The sequence below is a fragment of the Melopsittacus undulatus genome, chromosome 4, assembly GCF_012275295.1.
Source record: "Melopsittacus undulatus isolate bMelUnd1 chromosome 4, bMelUnd1.mat.Z, whole genome shotgun sequence".
Classification (NCBI taxonomy): domain Eukaryota; kingdom Metazoa; phylum Chordata; class Aves; order Psittaciformes; family Psittaculidae; genus Melopsittacus; species Melopsittacus undulatus.
The window spans coordinates 9,686,843-9,706,800 of NC_047530.1; the positions used below are offsets into that span (position 1 = coordinate 9,686,843).

Consider the following 19,958-nt stretch of genomic DNA (forward strand, 5'->3'; position numbering starts at 1 on the left):
TTGTTTATTTTTTTAGGTTGGAGGTTTTTTTGTCTTTACTACTCCAGCTCTCAGCTGTTCAGGCTGTGGATTACTAGGCCTGACAGCAGCACGGTACACCTGCTGCTTGCACTGGATGCTGTTCTGTTTCCTGCTGTTTAAAGCTGCCACAGCTCTCCACAGAAATCTGTTCATGTGTCTTTTTTCAAAGGTGGAAGAAACAAGTATGCTCCTGCAGTCTCATTTGCATGTGTTTTCTACTAGTCATATTGCGGCTTTTTCCTACATAGCCCATGCCTTGTTACCTCGGAGATGGCCAAGAGCTTACTCTAAAATAGTAAAGGCTAAAAAAGCCCTAATATGGCAGCAAGTCTCTGATGTTCTGTTCTCAAAAGAGTAACAGGCTAATAATGTCTAGATTGTTTGCTAACATTGTTATGGCCACCAGTGTTATGGTCAATTACAAATAATATATCCATAGTAAAGATTTATGGCTTTCTTAAAGCAGTTTTTTTGCTAAACATTGGAAAGTAATATATGTTTGGAATGATCTCATTTTCTGTTGTACTTCAGAGTGCAAAGAGGACAGTTGCTCAGAAAACCCCTCTCTAAAACTACCTGAAAAATGGAGCCAGGAGGTAGTTGATCTCTTTTCCCAAGTAGCAAGTGACAGGATGAGGTAACAGTCTCAAGCTGTGCCAGGGGAGGTTTAGACTGGCTATTAGGAAAAATTTCTTTATGGAGAGGGTGCTCAGACATTGGAACAGGCTGTCCAGGGCAGTGGTGGAATCACCATCCCTGGAAGTGTTCAAAACCTGTGTAGATGAGGCCCTCAGTGACATGGTTTAGTGGTGGAGTTGGCAGTCCTGGGATAATGTTTGGACCTGATGATCTTAAAGGTCTTTTTCCAACCTAGTTAATTCTATTCTATTAAAAGTATCCCTGGAAGCATAAGCATTGGTTTGACAGCTGCTACCCTGATAAGAAGCTGGCCAGACAAAAATTCTTGACTTCCACAGAAGCAATGTTCTTATAGTGACTGTAGTTTGCTTACAGATGTGTCTTGTAATTAGAGTGGAAAACAAGTCGCAATACTGCTGCGCAGAGATGCATGCTTTTAAGGATAAACAGTTTTGTCCTAGTTTAATTCACTCCCAAAATACTGTGATCTTTCCATACCTTTCAATACAGGTTACTGTTTGAAGAAAGATGATACAAATATACTATTAGCTTGGAAACAGAGCACATCCACATAACTAAAGCATCCAAGTGATGCAGAAAGCAGCAGTGAAAACTTTCTTAAAGGTTAAATTGCTTTGCTGAAGTTTGACTTCTGTCTACTTCCTTGACGAGTCAGCACATCCTGATGGCAGGCTCAGGTCATGTTATTTAGAAAAATGCACCACATAAGATTTTGTTAGGAGAATTTGTGAGTGGAGAATGGTTCGTGACACAGTGTTTTAGTGCCTCTCAAGTGTTTTATCAATGTGTATTCTCACAGTGTTGCAGCTGGTCATTCCTCCTTGGAGCAAGATCTCCCAGCACCCAATTCTCACAAATATTTAACTGCAAATGCAAAAATTAGTATTTCTACAGCACCTGGATGGACAGTCATGTGAAGGCTGGAAGTGTCTACAAAGGCAGGCTATGTGTTTTCTCCCCTAGAAGAGGACTCTGACCTCCACGACATAGCGTAATCTGGAGTGTTCTCCATCCCTCTCTTTGAACAGCTTCAAGTTTGCAAGGCATATTGAAATACACAGCCAAAATCAGAATAAAAATGAGGATTCAGATTAGTCTCTGGATATGGTATTTATGAGAAGGAGTCTGGAGAGTAGGTGAATCACCTTGATGGGACATGTTAGGTTAGGGGCAGGAATGGCATCAATTCTGATTAAAAGAGCAGCAAAGGATGAAAACTGGAGTGCTGCTGAGGAAGGAGTACTGAGAAAGCTGTGAAAAAAATAAAGAGTGGAGGTGGGAAGGCAGAGAAGGCAACAGGAGCACGGCCTCCAAAAACTAGCTGGATGGAAAGTGAGCTAGTGAGCAAATGTTCATGTGGAGGTGATGTTCATTGCAGTAGAGACAGGAAAACAGACCCTTCCTTCTGAAATGTCTGAATGAGAAAGCTGGGAAAGTATGCAATTGCTAATCAGCCCACACAAAATAGAACTATTTCAACAAGGGTCAAATGAGAGGCTTGGTCCAGAATACCCTGTACATCAGTGGTACTGGTAGAATAATAGAATCAAACATTTGGAAAATTGTAATAGAGGTTTCTTGAATTCTCTCAAGGACCAGGAGCAAAGTCCTAATTTCTGTAACCTGCTGTTGAGCTTCAACTACTGAGCTCTTTGTTTGAAGGCAAGAGAAGTATTTGACTACAGTCTTCTGCAAGGGAGGTGTGGGTAAACACCTAATGCCTGGAGATAAATCATGGCTATGACTTCAGCGCAAGGTGGCTTTCCTCTGCTCTCTTAAATACCTGAGAATCAGTCTAAGCAACAGCTGTTTCTCTTAGCCAGGCTAGGAAATCAGTACACAGCATTTGTGGGATCCTGTTCTAATCTTGGGAAATCCATTCAGCTCAGCTCAAAAATTTCTTCAATGACCCTGGCCCAAACTCTAAAACCTGCAAAAACACTGAGAGCTTTTGACACCTAAATATGCATCTTGCTTGCACCTTAGGTTTGAAGACGTCAGCATTAAATGAACTCTAAATAAAGTTACAACTCTTACTGCTAGATTACTATGTTGTTTGGGTTTTGTTTTCTTATTTTTAATTATGTTTTACCTTAACTTGATGCTTCAGTGTTTTGGTGTTATTTCTGTAAACACAACAGGGATTGTTCAACATTCAAGCTTTATCAGCTAAGGACTTTAGAATGATGATCAAGGCTGTTCTCCCAGGACTTCTCACGTACACAAACAGATGTAACTGAAAGACTCTAAATCACTCAAAAAAAAACCCCAACAAAACAGAAAGAAAGGTTACACTTACACACTATTTGAATGAACCATGGCTTGTCCTGTGCAGCAAGGCATGCTCTAATCACCTTATCATAGAATAGTTAGAATTGGAAAGGACCTTAGGATCATCCAGTTTCAACCCTCCTGCTATGGGCAGGGACACCTTACACTAAACCATATCACCCAAGGCTTCATCCAACCTGGCCTTGAACACTGCCAGGGATGAAGCATTCACAGCTTCCCTGGGCAACCCATTCCAGTGCCTCACCACTCTCACAGTAAAGAATTTCTTCCTTACATCCAACCTAAACCTCTGCTGTTTAAGTTTTAACCCATTACCCCTTGTCCTATTACTACAGTCCCTAATGAAGAGTCCCTCCCCAGCATCCTTATAGGCCCCCTTTAGATACTGGAAGGCTGCTATGAGGTCTCCAAGCAGCTTTCTCCAGGCTGAACAGCCCCAACTTTCTCAGCCTGTCTTTATACAGGAGGTGCTCCAGTCCCCTGATCATCCTCATGTCCTCCTCTGCACTTGTTCCAACAGTTCCGTGTCCTTTTTATGTCGAGGACACCAGAACTGCACACAGTACTCTAAGTGAGGTGTCACAGGAGCAGAGGAAAGGGGCTGTTGGCTGCCCCTGCTGCCGGGTCTGTGCTGTGGGACCTGCTTAGATCATGTGGACAAAGTCTCTCTGAGACACGGGTCTCCTGGGGACAGCGGCGGGGCCTGAGGAGAGCTGCGGGACTTCGGTTCTGCACCTCCTCCCCCGGGGCCTACCGCCGCCGGCCACCCCTTCCCCTCAGAGGAGAGTGCAGTGCCTTGGGCTGGGTGCAGCGCGATGGCGGAGGGGTCCCCCTCCCGCCTCAGGGCCGGGTGGCCGCTGCCTCCTCTGAACACCGGCGACTTGAAACGCGGCCTGAGCACGGCCCACAGCCGCGGCGGCGGCGAGCCTTCCTGCAGCCAGTGTATGCGGAGGAAAGAAACAGAACAAACCCCACAGGTTCCTTACAGGGTTCTGTTGCCTTCGGGGCATGCAGGAATATGTCTCAGAGGGAAGCGAAAGGCTGCGGCAGGTGAGAAGGGTAACCGGGGTGAGGCCATGGCCGTTGGGCAGCCGCTTGGCTGTGGGAAGGCGGCAGAGCTGGAGGCACCGGCGTGACAGGGCCTTAAACAGAAATCGAGAGAGGGAAGCATGTCAAAACCGACAGTGCTAAGAGAGCCAGCACAGCGCAGGCAATCGGGGACTGCACTGCAAAAAGCAAGACCCTATTGAGAAGCTGCTGGGATGGCACAGGATCACCACACAGAGGGTGGGAAGCAGAGAGTAAGCAGGAGAAATCAAGGGGTTGGGTTTTTTCTTTCTTTTCCTTTTTAAATTACTTTAAACCTTACCCATTCCTAAGAGAAGTAGTTTTCAGGAAATCAATGAGCATTAAGAGACAGAGCATTAAGCTGCACATGCATGTAAACAAGTGGCTTGTTTCCAATCCAGTCCAGCCTTGTGCAATAAAATGAAGTCTTTCATACAAATTCCACATCTTACCTCTCCTTAGGAAACACATAGCTGGCAGGATCATGGCAAATTAGGTCAGACTGTACTCAGATGAGGGATTAGTGGAGTAGTTTAGAAATAGCTGAAGACACTGACAGGTCTGGAATGGAAAATATTCTTTGGTTATTCTGCAGAGCAGGGAAAGGGAGAGGCTTCGCCAGCAATACATAACCTTGTCTCTCACCAACAAGGCTCAGAGTAAGAGTTAAAGCAAACACTACTAATAAACAACCTGCAGGTTTTCATGGCTGTAATGGAGCTCTAGTGCTGATTTTCTTTGCTGTTAAGAAATGAAACACAGAGGTGAGCCTTGGAATACTCCTGTGGTTCTTTTCATCACCAGTGAGCTGTACTAGTGAATTAAATGTATCATAAAGAGACACCTTTTCACTTGAAAACTATTGGTGTAGCATAAGCAACAGCATAAGGGTACTAATATAAATAGCAGGTAGTTGCAGAGCTGAAGCAGAACCAACCAGCACAGCCCTGCTCTGAACCGAAAGTAGGATTTCTCTGAAAATGGGAAGCAGGAATAGTAATGTAAATAGTGCTGAGGTAATTCAAAACAAAGAGGAACACAAGAAAATCCTGTTCTTAGGCTGAGAAACAGCTGCTTTCACTGTTAAGGTTGTCTTATCTTTTCAGTTTTCTTAAAATGGCAATGCAGTGAGTATTTGATATTGGGTTGCAACCAATCACAAAACCCACCATGCAACTTCATTGAAACAAGCATATATTCAGACCAGTAACACTGTAGCATGAGAAACTGAATTTATGTATCTTCCTCCAAAGCCGTGCATGAGACTAAAAAACGCTCATGGAATCTGGGGAACTCACAAATTTCCAAAACAAGTAAAAAGCCCAGGTGAATACTTCTAAATTCCCCCAGAAATCTCTAAAAAAAAAGTCATCATTCTATCTGGTGGAAGATAATTTGGTCGAGTAACAGATTTTTTCTCAAAATGTGCAGGCAATAGCTTGATAAAAAGTGTGAGTTAATGATAAAATATCTTTTTTCCTAAACCCTGGAATTACAGTGAGTCAGTCTCTGGCAACATCCCCATTGGTTCCACTGCTTTATTATTTGCCTTATATCCTGAGGTAGTCTTTATCCTGCACACTGTAGCAAATAATAAAACCCCAAGTACAGACAAGTGAAAATAGCCAAGATTTTAACGCACAAATTAAGGGCATGGTGAGTTAAACAGCTGGAGATACCTTTGTTAACGGATTCATCTTCTTTTGTTTTGGCTTATAAATCGATCTTCCAGCTCATCTGTCAGATTTCAAGCAATCAAACCAAACATGCTCTTAAAAAAGAAAACAGCACTAAGTCTAAGCACTACTGTTGTTAAAGAATTCCAGTAAATGCTGTCCAGAAATCCCATTTGGCTGCCTCAGCTGTCCAAGAATATTTTTAATGGGGAAAGAGGAACCTTTTATAAGAACACTCTTTTTTTTTTTTTTTTAAATGTGGCAGTCCATCTGGTCGACAAACCAATCCAGAGAGAAAAGGCTCTCGAGTGAATAGCCTGACTGAGACCTGGGAATTGACAGTCCTTAGATTCATTCTTTTTCCAGCTCCCCATCAAAGCCATACTGGGTAATTTTGGTAGCCATCATTATGTGGCTCCCTACCCTTAAAACGAGAATATACATCCATGTCAAAAAATTCTGCCTAATTTATTCTAATACTGCACTTTTGAAAAGCATTGGATTAAAGCAGAACTTAACAAAGAGTGAAGAAATGATTTAATCCCCTTTTTTACTGCTGTCCTTCAAATTAAAGGCCTCTGCCACTCCCTGTGAAGGTCAGATATATTACGCTTCATGAAGAAACACACTTTCCCTTGTTATGCTTTTCTTTCACTGGTAATTACTACTGTAAATCTGTTTAACTGCTGTTGAAATAATAGCTTCTTGTTATTGTTCTGACATTCTGCTGCCAAATCTATTCAGACTGTTGTAGTAAGAGGTTTCTCATCTGACAGAGCAGTCAGAAACAAGTGGAGATTCAACTGGGTGTTACATATTAGAGAGAAAAAACTCCTTAGTATACATGTAGCTGGTACACTTTATGGAAAGAGAAAACTAAAACAAGTAGGGAAGTTAACTTTTTCTTACCTTATGTCCTTGCATGCCAATGTTTCAAGCTTTTTCCAATTTTCAGGTATATGCTAATTAAAAAGTAATAAATCTGCCAGAAATCTGATCGTTGTCTCCATTGCAGAGGCCAGGGGGAATCAGAATTCTCTTGCAGCCCTCTTCTTTTTAAGTTTCAACAGCATTTGATCCCATAACCTTTTATTTTTTCTTCCTTCTAAACTTGAAATATTATTTTGAGAAAAACTAAAAGATAGAAGGCAGGATAACAGCATGAAGACTGCCAAGAGGGTGCTTTATTTTTGCTTGCTCTTGCAAGCATGATACCTAATCTCTTATTACAAAGAAAGAATCTCAATTCAGTATAATCATAATTCTGTATGCTCAACAGCATTAACTTTCATTCAAGGCACTGGAAGACATTTTGGAATTTATGTCAGCAAAGCAGAAATAAGGGGATTGCAGTAGTTATAAATAAAAGACCTGAATAAGGTTTCCTGTCGATTTCACTTTCTGTACAGAATAGTTAATCTTCCTTTCTCTGTGGTACTTTTACGTGTCATAAGAAACTACTTTAAACATCTGCTGAATAATCTGGCTGATACACTTCTTGCCATAAAGACAAAACTAGGAAATCAGTAACATGCTAGATGCTTTGCCAGTGGCTTGGCAGGAAGTCCACCTTTTCTTGCATGTTTAGTGTTCTGTCAGAATAGTAATGTTAGATGTTACTGGGGTGGGGTGTAGGGGGTGTGGGTGTCTGTCTGTCCATCTGTCTGTGAGTAAGCAGGTGGAAAGAGAAGTGAGGAAGCAAGTTCTCTATATCCAGGAGTAACTGTCTGCTAGAATGGTTTCCATGTTTGATGGAACCATACCATCAAGCCTTCCATGCAGTAGTTTAAACATTCCTGAGAGGCACGGAGAAGCAGTCAGCATACACATCTGTGCCAAAGTACAGGTGGTCAAGAGCTCATCCACCACCTGTATATGCTGAGCAAGTGGATGTGCTTCTAAGACCTCACTCAGTTTGCAGACAGAGGTTAGATACCTGGATAAGATATAATTAATCCTGTTATTTCACTGAATTTAAAATTTGACTTCTGCAACTGTTAAACAAGGAGGATAATCTGAGAAAATGTGACCCATGTTATTTCCTTTCAAATGTGTATTGCTTTTTATTCATAGCTATTATAAGATTAACATTAAAAATTACCTCTGAAAAAGTCTTTACAATAGTTTATGGAGATTAATTTTCCTATTTAGGTAAGTCCAGACATTTACAAGAACAATCACTTAAATAAAAATAGAATATAAAGCCTATGTTTAAAACATGGCCTTTATTAATGCTGTCTAGCAAGCTCCATATTTATCTTACATTGAAATAGTTCTGCTTTGCTTAAGAAAAGACAGAAAAAGTGCATTTACAAGAGTACTTTTCCTTTAATTTTCTGCGAAAATGGAAGAAATTGGAATCACAAGTTGACAAATGTTGTAAAATGAAATTTCAAGAAACATCAATTTTAGTAATGCTACGCCATCACTAGTGTTTCGTTCTGACCTTCTGCCATGTGAACCAGAATATCCCAATATACAGTCTAGAGCATCTATGTTATTACTCTACAACATATTTAACACAGAAAAAGGGGTTAAGAACCCCTTTCAATGTACAAACATGAATAAAAAAATTGATAAAAAATCACTTTATACATAATGTATATGCAAAGTGTTTTAAATACATGGGTTTGGAAGAGTTATTTACAAACTTTCTATCTGTGGGACAATCCACAGACAAAGCATACACAGTTGCTTTACTTTATTGTTGCATCTCAACTTTGGGAGATGCAAATCCATTCGGCAGTACAGCAAACATAAGAACTTGTGACAAAGTATCTTAAGGGCAACCCAATAAATTTTGTTCCTCAAAACAACGTAAGTACTAGGACTGCCAAAGTTTCCAAATAAAGTCATAGTTTTACCCAGATGCCTGCAGACAGATCTATGTTGTGAAGGCTCCATTAACAGACCCATTTGAAATACAGGCATGGCTACTGGATAAAACATCCTTAAAAGCCATAACTGATATGTATGTTTTATCGAAAGAGTGAAGTAACCTAGAATTTTTTTTCCAATTTTATTAATATTTTAAAAAATACATAAAAATACAACATCCAATGTCTGAATAAATATATTTAACAAGTTGCAAGATACCTTATTTTACACAAAAATTTCAGCTTTAGAAATCTTGTTAAATAACTTCACTGTTGTTATATATTTCATTTTTCGTCTTTTTGTAACAAAATAAAAACTCTGAAATTACATAGAAAAAAGACAAAATATTTTTGTCAAGGGATAAGATAGTCCACTGAAAACCTATTCACAATTCCACTGTAAACATTAATAAACATTAAAATATTTGCATAATTGTGTGCTCAAAAATCCTATAAAAAGTGGAAGACTTATTACAACTGTAGTTTTCAGTCAACTACACTTCCTTTCACAATTTATTTTGTCCCATTTACACCTTTAAAACTGGGCACATTGCTGAACACGTACTTTGGCAGTTCTGTATAGCAAGTGCTTCCACAAAAAGGAACTACTTACCAAGAGTTAACGTACAGCTCGGCAAAAGTGCAGCAGTTACTCAATTCTTTTTGATAATACTCTGATGTCTGCTTGGTGCACTTGCTTTTCTAAGAGCTCCCTAGAACACCTGAATGCTTCACTGGACATAACTTTTCAAATTTGATAAGTGCCCTTTCTCTGCATTAATAAGAACAAAACAAAACCAAACACAATGACAAGCATGTCACGTTGTGCCTACAGACCTTCAATTACCAATGAGCTTAACTTCTCTGAACAGTAAATTAAACAAAAGAAGAGGGTAGGAGGGAAGAACAGGTACAGTCCCAGCAGTGGAAGTGTGTACAGAATATACTTGGCAATGTCAAAGCAGTTGAGTGCTTTCTGTGGTTGTATTTAAGGATTTACGTCCATGCCAGCAAGATGCTGGCAAGCAGAGAAATGCGCATCACCTGCATTCTACAGCAAGCACATTCTGCGGAGGAGAAGATGACGATGGACTCATTCCAGTGTCTGATGAAGCAGACGACATTGATGCTCCTGTATGTGACACTGAATATATAGAACAACAGATCAGCATCAGGTTATCAAAGTACAGATCAGAATGAAGGTTTCTTTGCTTATCAGGTTGTTTAATAGATCTCAAAGTAGTAGCATGAACACAGGACACGGATGCAGATTTTTTGTCAAGTGCTTTCACTGCTATATTCACATAAACTGGATGAGTAAACGTCCCCTTGCTGCATCACCAGCCAATTGAAAAGATAAAGCAGATGAGTCATTACATGGATTAAAAACTCAGATCTAGCTTGCAGTAGGAAATCCAAGTTTCTAATACACTGTTAGAAAATAATCAAGGAATGCTCAATAGGTTCAAGTTCTGAAGACCCATAAATATTTTCTAAACACATATACAAACAGATGGTAACTTTTTTCCCCAAAAGATAACTCCCAAATAAACTGAAGTTGCTTTGAGTTATGTATTTTCAAGAAAATTAACTTCTCATAGGAATCATAAAGCAAATCTGAAAGTTACCTTCTCTGTCCTTCTTTTTTAATCGTTTTCTTCTCCTGTCTATGGTTGCTACTTCTGACTTCAAGGACATGTAGTATTTTCGTATTTCCTGTAGTTTTTCTTGTAAGAAGGAGATTCTTTCAGTGCTGCTCATATTGTCTAGTTCATCTTAAAAGTGGGAAGAAAAAATAGCTTCATGAGGTGATTTTACACAAATTAATAAAATCCTGATAGCAGACGTTACAGCAGCCTTCCAGTGCTTAAAGGGACTGACAAGAAATCAGGAAAGGGACTGACAAGAAATCAGGAGAGGGACTTTTTGTGAGCAAGTAGTGATAGGACAAGGGGAAACAGCTTTAAACTGAGAAAGGAGGAGATACAGATTAGATGTAAGGAAGAAGTTCTTTACCATGACAGTGGTGAGATAATGGAACAGGTTGCCCAGGGAAGCTGTGGCTGCCCCATCCCTGGCAGTGTTCAAAGCCAGGTTGGACGGGGCTTAAAACAACCGGGTCTAGTGAAAGGTGTCCCTGCTTTTGGCAGGGGGGTTGGATCTAGATGGTCTTTAAGGGCCCTTCCAACCCAAACTATTCTAGGTATGAAGAATCTTAAGGATCTACAAAATGCAGCTTAAAGTTTAACATACTTCCATAACCAGGCCATAAAAGTCCTGTACCTAACTTGGAGCCCCACACTTTCAGAACAAATTTTCTTATAAATTCCCTCTAATCAAGTCACTTAAAGAATTCTTACTGAGCTGAAAACTCCATTTGTATACTCTAGATGAAGCATTCTGGTGGTGATGTTTTTCTCTGTGTTTATCCTTCTCTCCATCTTTGATGTGAGGCGAAATGACTCTTGCAGGTGATCGAGAAATCTTCTGTGGTTTGGATGCATTTATGTGTTTTACAGGAGTACATTTACTTGAACTGTCTAGGACAGAAAGGTCTTCACTGTCACTACTTTGTCCTGCAGTAAGAGAAATGTACTTGGATTTAAAAGAACCCTTACGAACAACTTAGCATTTTAGAATTGTAGTTATAGTCACAAAAAATGATTAAAAAAAACCAAACTGTTCCTTCTGGCTTAGGAGATCCCAGAATGCACACAAGGAAAAACCATGAGATTGAATGTATAACCTTATAAAACACAAAAGGCACTGAACTCTCAAGTGCACCAATCCTTAATGCAGGAGAAGGCAAGGGCTGACCAGGCCTTTAGTGTTAAAGAGCAATAGTCTAAATTTTTACAGAAGTAAAAAGCAGCTTATTAAAATAAGAATATTAGAGCACTGATAAACTACGTTTAAGTCACATGTTTTGGTGTTATAATACTAGAATCCCCTTTTCAAAGATCAAAACTGAATTAATATAAGTAGGTAGCCCATGACTACATATGTCTACCAAATTGCTTTGCACATCTAAAGGAACAGTTCTGAAACATGACTAAAAGCATAAATGCTTTAATATGTAACAGAAAATTTTAAGCTAATATATGCAAATATTTTAGACTGCCACAGTAATTACAGTTTTACACAGGCATATCAAAAATATCTGAACATTGTATGTCAGAATTCAGATTTCAGTCTGGTATTTAAAAATTGTAACAATACTGCCACAGGGCCTAAATATATTGACTCATTCAATACAATCATCATCAGAAATGTGCTACAGAAATGCAAAAATCAAAATTTTTATAGTAAATTAAAAAATAAGTCTCATAACTGAGATAAACACACACAATATTTCTTTTGCCGAGAAGTTATTCTTTAGCATCAAGAATTTTTTCTGTACTTCATAGATGCATCTTTTTCCCCATGAGAAACACCTACTGTAATACTTTGAAGGAGATGTTCCTACTCAGAACAAGATCCCTTCTGACAAATTCATAACCAACCCAATTATTGCACCCTTTCAGTACTTAAAAGGTGCCTATAAGAAATACAAAGAGATACATTTTAGATGGCCTCATGTGACAGGACATGGGTAATGGTTTTAAACTAGAATAGGTGAGATTCAGGCTTGATGAGAGTTAAAAATAATTTAGAATGAAGGTGGTAAAATTCTAGCACAGGCTGCCCAGAGGGGTGGCAGATGTCACCATCCCTGAAGACATTCAAGACCAGGCTGGATGTGAGCTGATTTAGTTGAGGATGTCACTGCTCACTGCAGGGGGGTTGGACTAGATGAACTCTGAAGGTCCCTTCCATCCAAAACTATTTGATGATTCTATATAAAAACGACTGTAATGCTAAATACTTAGTAGCTGCTAATATACTTGTTATTACAAGCTCCTCCTAAGCAATTAAAAATAACCAAGAGATCTCCAAGGAACACTGCTACTGCAGAGCTGCTAAGTTCTTTCCAGTTAACAGCCAATAATCATGCACCTCAATAATATTAATGAATAATCACGAATAATAATTAAAAACCCTGACAAGGAAGTCCCACCCAATAGAAATAATGAGTAACAGTGAGAACAGTGTGCCCTTATGCATGCTGACAGGGCAGCATAACCTCCCACCCTCAAATGTACCTGTTCCATTCTTTTCATTTTTGGCTGCAGCACTTGTTCGCTTTGGGGTACGCTTTTGTTTTTTTGCCAGTGTTCCACTATTGCTATCACTGGGTCTTTTTTGACCTAAATGAGAAAATAAACAAAGACGACACCTCAAATATCTCTGCTACTTGTAAACTCTTTTCATATAAGCAACAAATAAATTTAAAACCAGAAGACAAAATAAACAGCCAACTTTTAGTAAAACCAGTCTTAAAATTACTTCAGAAATCATTAGAGCAGAGATTGACTGTTGACAGGAATGCTAACCTTTCTCTCCAATCTCTCTTTCTTGCACAGATAGACTACAGGTGCTTGATGTAGTACTGGCTTCAAATCCATTAGCAGACTCGCTTTCACAGAGACCTTCTTGAGACTCTTCCACCACACTGTCGACTTCAATCGTCATGTCACTTTCGCTCTTGATACTGCGCGATTCATCCTGGGTAAGCGTAAGAGGGGAGATCACTGAAAAGCTTGACTGGATGGCAGCAGGTAAGGCAGCTAGATTAGGATTTGAAGCATTAGGATCTGGCTTTTCTGGTATGATGTCCTCACTACTGCTCTTCTCCTTTTCATCCAAGTCATCCAAGTCTACTTCATGGCACAGCAATGTTTCAGGACCAATATGAGGCATTGCATCATCCTCATCTTTTAAGGGAACATTCTCATTTTCTTCAGAAGGACATTCAGAGATGTCATTTCTCAGCTCTTGAGTGTGCTCAACTGATTCTGCCACCAGGGATGGCATTTCCTCATTCTCTGTTCTGAGGGACTCTTCAGCATTCAGCCCTCTACATTCTTCTGCTCCAGTACATTCATTGGTCCTCTCTTCAGATACAATATTTGGCACTTCCATCTCACTCTGTCGTCGATTTCTCTTTTCAGGTGATGCCTGTTCTAAAGTTTTCCTTTTCAATAGCTTCTTATCTTTTGTAGAAGGTTCCGTTTCACTTTCAGTAGTGCTGGAAATTTCTTTACAGTCCAAGGAAGTCATGTCTAATCTTTCAGGTTCTGCAAGAGATTCATTTGCAACCTCTTCTTGGCTTCCTGGTGAAATTTTGGCATTCTCTAAAGGCTCTTTTGTCTTGCTCCTTCTCCCTTTATTTTTAGGTGATTTTTCAGCCTCTCTTTTGATTTCTTCTATTTGTTCTGTTTTATTTCCAAAAGTCTGAACAATTTGTTCACTTTCTTCAACTTCCAGTTTCAGTGTTTCTAGTGGCTGTACTTGAGTCCTGTCATTTTCTTTCAGTGCATGAGGAATCTTTGGGTTTTCTTCATCTAGCTTCTCATCATGTAGCTTTTCACTTTTATCCAGTTCTGAAGTGTCTGGAGAAAATTCTTCATTCGAATTCTTTTCAGATGATTCATCTGCTTCACTATCAGAAGAGCCAGACTCTACAAATTTAAAGAAAGAAGGAAACAGCACCTTAAATCATCAATTACAACAGAATTTCCTTTTTCAACCACACAAAAACCTTCTGCCCAGTAATTTGCCACATTAACATCAGTTTAGAATACACAGTTTCAAACTTAAAGTCCTGCATAATTCAATGCACTTCTTAGAGTTCTTATTTTTACTCAACATTTCTATGAAACTACAATGGTAGTGGTGCTATCTGTGCTCAAGATGCATCTGGATGACACTCTTAGTCTTAGTTTTAGGTAGTCCTGCAAGGAGTAGGAAGTTGGACTTGATTATGAGTCCCTTCCAGCTTGAGGTATTTTGTGATTCTTCTGCTATTTCTCCCAGACAAGCTGATATAAACAAATTACAGTTCATAATAGAAAAAACACATTCCCATAATCTGGTATCTATAGAATCATAGAATAGTTAGGGTTGGAAAGGACCTTAAGATCATCTAGTTCCAACCCCCCTGCCATGGGCAGAGACACCTCACACTAAACTGTATCACCCAAGGCTTCATCCAAGCTGGCCTTGAACATTGCCAGGGATGGAGCATTCACTACCTCCCTGGGCAACCCATTCCAGTGCCTCACCACCCTTACAGTAAAGAACTTCTTCCTTATATCTAATCTAAACCTCTGCTGTTTAAGTTTGAAGCTGTTACTGCTTGTCCTATCACTACAGTCCCTAATGAATAGTCCCTCACCAGCATCCCTGTAGGCCCCCTTCAGATACTGGAAGGCTGCTATGAAGTCTCCATGCAGCCTTCTCCAGGTTCCCCAGCCTGAACAGCCCCGACTTTCTCAGCCTGTCTTCATACGGGAGGTGCTCCAGTCCCCTGATCATCCTCGTGGCCCTCCTCTGCCTGCCCCACCTGACATTACAAAGCAAAAACCCTGACACTTCTTCCCTCCATGCGCCCCCAAACAGGAAAAAACCAAATCCTTCGACACCACAATATGGACATTTCACTGTTATATTATTGTATAAATCTATTGTATGCACCATACGCAGAGAAAGCATATTTACATTATCAGATTATTCAGGGATCTGTGCTGAAAGCAGACAGTGGTTTCACTTCAGTTCTTTTTCACAGAGACTTAGAAATACCAAAATATTGCTGCCTTTTGTATATAATTAACAACTTAGGGTGCATGATTTAGTACTGGGGTTGAGGATTTAATTACTACAATGAAGACTATCATTATACTACTAGAGTTGGTCTGCTTATGATTAGGACTGAAAGGCTCTAACTAAAGAATATGGAATTACTTGCACAGTCATTTCCATGCCATAGCTCTTCAGTGAGCAAACTGTACTCCTCAGCAATGTCAGCTCAACTATTTCCTCAATAAAGTTCACAGGGAGGAAAAAAAATCAACAACAAAAAGGTAAAAATCAAACTTCTCTTCAAAAAAGTACTGAAAAACCTCAAAAGCCTAAGTGCTCACTGTTTGAGTCTCTACCAGAATCAAACATTCCTGCGCTTGTTTCATCTGCCTGTGAGGTGTTGCTAAAAATCTAAAGTATTCATTTTTATAGAGTAAAACTTGCACCAATTTTTTTCCATTCTATTGCTTGTACACTGACTGGATAAGTAGGATTTTAAACCTGCTGACAGCACTGTGTTCTCTGAAGTTGTCCTGTTAATGCACTGCATGACATCACTCTTTACATGCACTTCCATGCCAGAACATGAGTGCACCAGATGTACCTTCTGTTCCATTTGGTAATGGTGAGGAATCTGACAAGTTGTTCCGTGCACTTCTGGCTCCTGATTTACCTTCACTAGTAGGCGTTTTGGATAAACTGCAGGACATGTTGGATGGAAGAGTAGATTTCAGAGGGGGTCGCCCACGCTTTGATTTTTGTTTCTCCTCATCCTTCTTCTCATCCTTCTCACTGTCTTCTTTATTCTGAGGGGAAAACAGTGAATGCTTATTAATGTTTCACTGCTGATCATCAAAAACTTTTGCTCTACACTTCTATCAAAAAATAGTTTGTGGACTGAATAACTTTTTTGAGAAATAAGGAATTGTGATAGTGCTGTACTACAAAAAAACTTATTGAAATAACTATTACTTTTGTTTTTTTCTTCTGCTTTCTCTTTGGTCCTCCTTTGTCCACAGGCCAGATAATCCGATCAGCTTTCACCCATTCATCGTACCTAAAAGTGAGTAACAACACACTGTTATTATCACTAAATAATAAAAATTTGTTTGCAATATGGGGATTAAAAAGACTGAGTTACAGAAAATATTTATTAAAGAGAGCTAGGAAAGTAGAGCATATATTTACAAATGCACACAGTATCTGGCATTACAAAGATTAATTATGTTTCTAGCCCACAAAAGATTTATGAGATGGGGGAATGGAGATGCAAACTTCCCTGTCTCTTGCTAGCAAGGCACTGGAAACCAGGAGGACTGCATCAGCTACAGTTTTGTTAATTATTTCACATCTTAGAAAAAGCCATTCTCACCATGATAGTAAAATGCTGTTGATTTTTTGTTTTTAAAATTTTTTTAAATTATAGCAACAAACTGCATGAGATTCTGACAAGCATAAATGTACTGCTAGTTCTCCTTAGAATCTCCTGAGTTATTAAAAAGGTAAAGGGACACATGTAAGTAAATCCCCACACAAACTTTGTGTTGCCACATAAAGAAATTTGCTTAGTTTAATTAGAAATACATGGATTTGGAACATCTCAAGTTATATACCATAAGCGTTCTAGTTTCAAAAATTCATTTAGTGATATTTTTGTCTACATACTAAACAACACTTAAGAACAAGAGCAAAAAAGCTATTTCTGCAGCAGTACTAAATATAAAGCATGGGTGGCAAAATAAGCATTTTAAGATTCTGTAGCTCTTTGTAACAACCATTCTTTATACTCACAGTTAACATTCAAAACAAGATTAAATTGTGTTGCCAAAATTTCAGTGCATGATGAACTTAACTGTAGAGGTCTTCACCATCATCAATGACTCTCTTAAATAAAGTCCAGCAGTGCAAACAGTAGCTGACACAGTAAATTACAGGGATGCTCCTGTAAGGAGTGAGTATTACTCACTTTAAGCCAGATGAAAACTTTGAAATCTCAGAATATACTTCCTTGTACGTTTCCATGTTGTAGTGTCATACCATGAAAAAAATTACTAACACTGAAACGTGTAATACAGTCAGATCCTGTTACCATGTTGATAGTTCCATTCAGAGCCAAGTCACTGATCATCTTTTTGTTCTTAGAACAAAAATTCTTTTGTAAATAATCCATTTAACAAATGAAGAAATGAAAGGCAATTGTTATCCTCACCTTACATTCCAACCATAGTAGTGAACTAAATATAAAACTTCCCCATCATCAATTTCTGTGCTTTTAATACTGGCTTCATAGATTTTTTGAGTCTTTCCACGTCCATATTTTACTTTCACTTTGGTTCCAGTCAGGCAGGGTTCTGCATCTTCCTCATCTTCTTCACCTTCTGATTCTCCTTTGTTCTCAATTTCCTCCCTGCAGTAAAGTATATTTAAAATGCCCACTAATTAGAGACAATGTTTCAACATTTAACTAGCGTAGCCAAGCTACTACAAAAGAAAAAGGCTGCAAGAAAAAATGTTTTCGTCTTCTCTGTCCTGCACTGCCTCTGAAGTTAGCTTGGACATAGCTTCTCACATCAAGAACAGGACTTTGAGAAAACAGAAGTGCCAAAAATACCCAGAAAAAAATATAATATAAACAATTTATTATGTGTACAACTACCTCAGAACTTAAAAAGTATTTTTAAATTAATATTTTGATAATGCAGAAAGAGGAATAAGTTAACTCAGTGTCTGACTCCTAAATAAGACAGGAAGAACTGATTTTGGCATGTTATTTAAAAGGAAAAATTCTCTCCTACAGTTTGCTTAATAGGCTACAGTTTACTAACAGTCTGCATAAGCTTGAATTGCCATCATAGTGATCCTCTCACAGATGCACCATTCCAATGAGAAAAGTTGATTATAACAGGTTTAACAAAGATTAAAAGTGACTACACACATCTTATTGGCTACGTCTACCTCTTATTATAGCTATATCTGATATTTAAACATTCTACCTAAACATATTTTCAAGAATCATAATCTATCCTATTTTTACCTATACTTCTCTCCTTTTTTTAAGGTGAATTTAGCATAATGTAAAAGTTAAACTACAAAAGAAGTCACCAAAAAAGAAAATAGTGAAAAAGACTATAGGTTTCCTTTTGATGAAATATATTCATTAGCCTTCAACAGCAACTCTTTTGCTGTGGCAAACAATTAAAAGAAAGAGGACAATCACCACCCTCATCGCTTAAAAGAAAAAAATCTTTGGTGCCCATGTCACCTGATATCCATCCTCCTGTGACCTCCTGCACACCAAACACTGCACCTTCATTTGAGGCATTTCCACATGCTATGAGGCACTTTAAGATTATCTTTTTTGGACTACACAGAGACCCTTTCTTTAAAATAACCGTGTGTTTTTCCTACTCCTCAAAGCTCTTTAGAAGAAAACATACAATACCCCTATCATGCTTCATTCAGCATTAACTTGTGTCCAAACCACCTAGCCACAAGGACAAGAAAAACAAGGTAGAAAAGCCAGTTTAAGCTGGTAAGACACTGCCCCTGACCACAGCCAAAGTTAGCTAAGAGGTCTACTCTGGTAATTAATTACTCACCTGGTCACACTCGTTTGTAACCGTGACTATATATCCAATTCAACTTGTCAAGCTTAGTCTTTGGATGCTAATTTTCTTTTGCCCTTCCATGTCTCTCTATTCTCCTCTTCAGCCTACCTGTGTGTTTCATACAAACTCCCCCTTTCCTTTTCCTTTATTAGCTGATCCCCCGCTTGCCTGCCTACAATACATCAAGTAACAAAACCAAGCACCCTATAGGTTCACCAGCCATCACTAAACACTTTAACAAAAGCATAGAAGAACGTTTCTCTTTTCCATTTGCATTTCAACTGCCCAGACAAGTCTGTCCAAACAGTCGCTCACTATCCATACAGCCCCTGACAGATACAGCCTGGTCTACTCTCTGTAAGTACAACTGTGACAAAACACGAACACATCCTTGGCAAGACCTTCACGAAAATGAAAGGCTGCTGTCTACCAGAAAAAGATGCTTCCATAAAGCACAGCACATTTACAAGCTTGAAATAAAATTTTCCTTTTCCTGTGTGAATGCTGAGTGAATAGGTCCCCAATTTCCACGTTTTAGTTGTGTATACTCCTGCTTGAGGTATGGCTCAATCACAACACAGGCATATACGTGAGAAGGTGACACAAGTTAATGTTTACCTCTCCCTCTGCCTCTCTTCCTCTTCATCTGACTCTTTGTCAGAATCCTCCTGTTTTTTATTTTTTTTCTCTTTTTGCTTTGGCGTACTTTTTCTCCCTAGTGGAGTTTCATTTTCTTTCTTCTCTGCATTCTCAGGCATTTCCTCTAGATCTTTATTTTCCTTGTTACCGTCTTTTAATTTGTCCTGTGTTTTATCCTCTTCACTTTCTTTTTTAGCTGGGGTTGCATCACGAGTAAGTCTTCTTCGTCCCTAGAACAGAAATAAGAACAGTTTAATGACTCTTGTCAACTGTTCTCTGTACAGTCCAAACCACAGTGAAGAGGGAAATAATATTCCTGTATGGAAGAAAAGCTGGAGATAACAGCGAAAATAAAAATACTCTAAAATCTTAAGATAACAGCTTGAAGTCTTGTTATCTTGGGGGAGGGAACAACAAAAAAACCCAAGAAGCCAAAC

General features: G+C 39.0%; 1 protein-coding gene across 2 annotated transcripts in view; it reads right to left on the reverse strand.

Annotated features, from left to right (window-relative positions):
• Window positions 1–7,923: 7,923 nt before the first annotated feature.
• The window catches only part of ARID4A (AT-rich interaction domain 4A), a 50,211-nt gene continuing 38,176 nt past the window's right edge, over window positions 7,924–19,958 (reverse strand). The window contains exons 16-24 of one of the 2 annotated variants that reach the window (XM_005143895.3): window positions 19,501–19,751; window positions 17,484–17,681; window positions 16,247–16,331; window positions 15,948–16,080; window positions 13,027–14,154; window positions 12,736–12,840; window positions 10,954–11,169; window positions 10,222–10,368; window positions 7,924–9,737 (exon numbers count right to left, since the gene is read on the reverse strand). In XM_005143895.3, coding sequence (XP_005143952.2) covers window positions 9,634–9,737; window positions 10,222–10,368; window positions 10,954–11,169; window positions 12,736–12,840; window positions 13,027–14,154; window positions 15,948–16,080; window positions 16,247–16,331; window positions 17,484–17,681; window positions 19,501–19,751 — 2,367 coding nt within the window. In that variant the 3' untranslated portion in view covers window positions 7,924–9,633. Of the gene's footprint in view, window positions 9,738–10,221; window positions 10,369–10,953; window positions 11,170–12,735; window positions 12,841–13,026; window positions 14,155–15,878; window positions 16,081–16,246; window positions 16,332–17,483; window positions 17,682–19,500; window positions 19,752–19,958 lie in introns of both variants that reach the window. The other variant, XM_005143894.3, reaches the window with a different exon arrangement.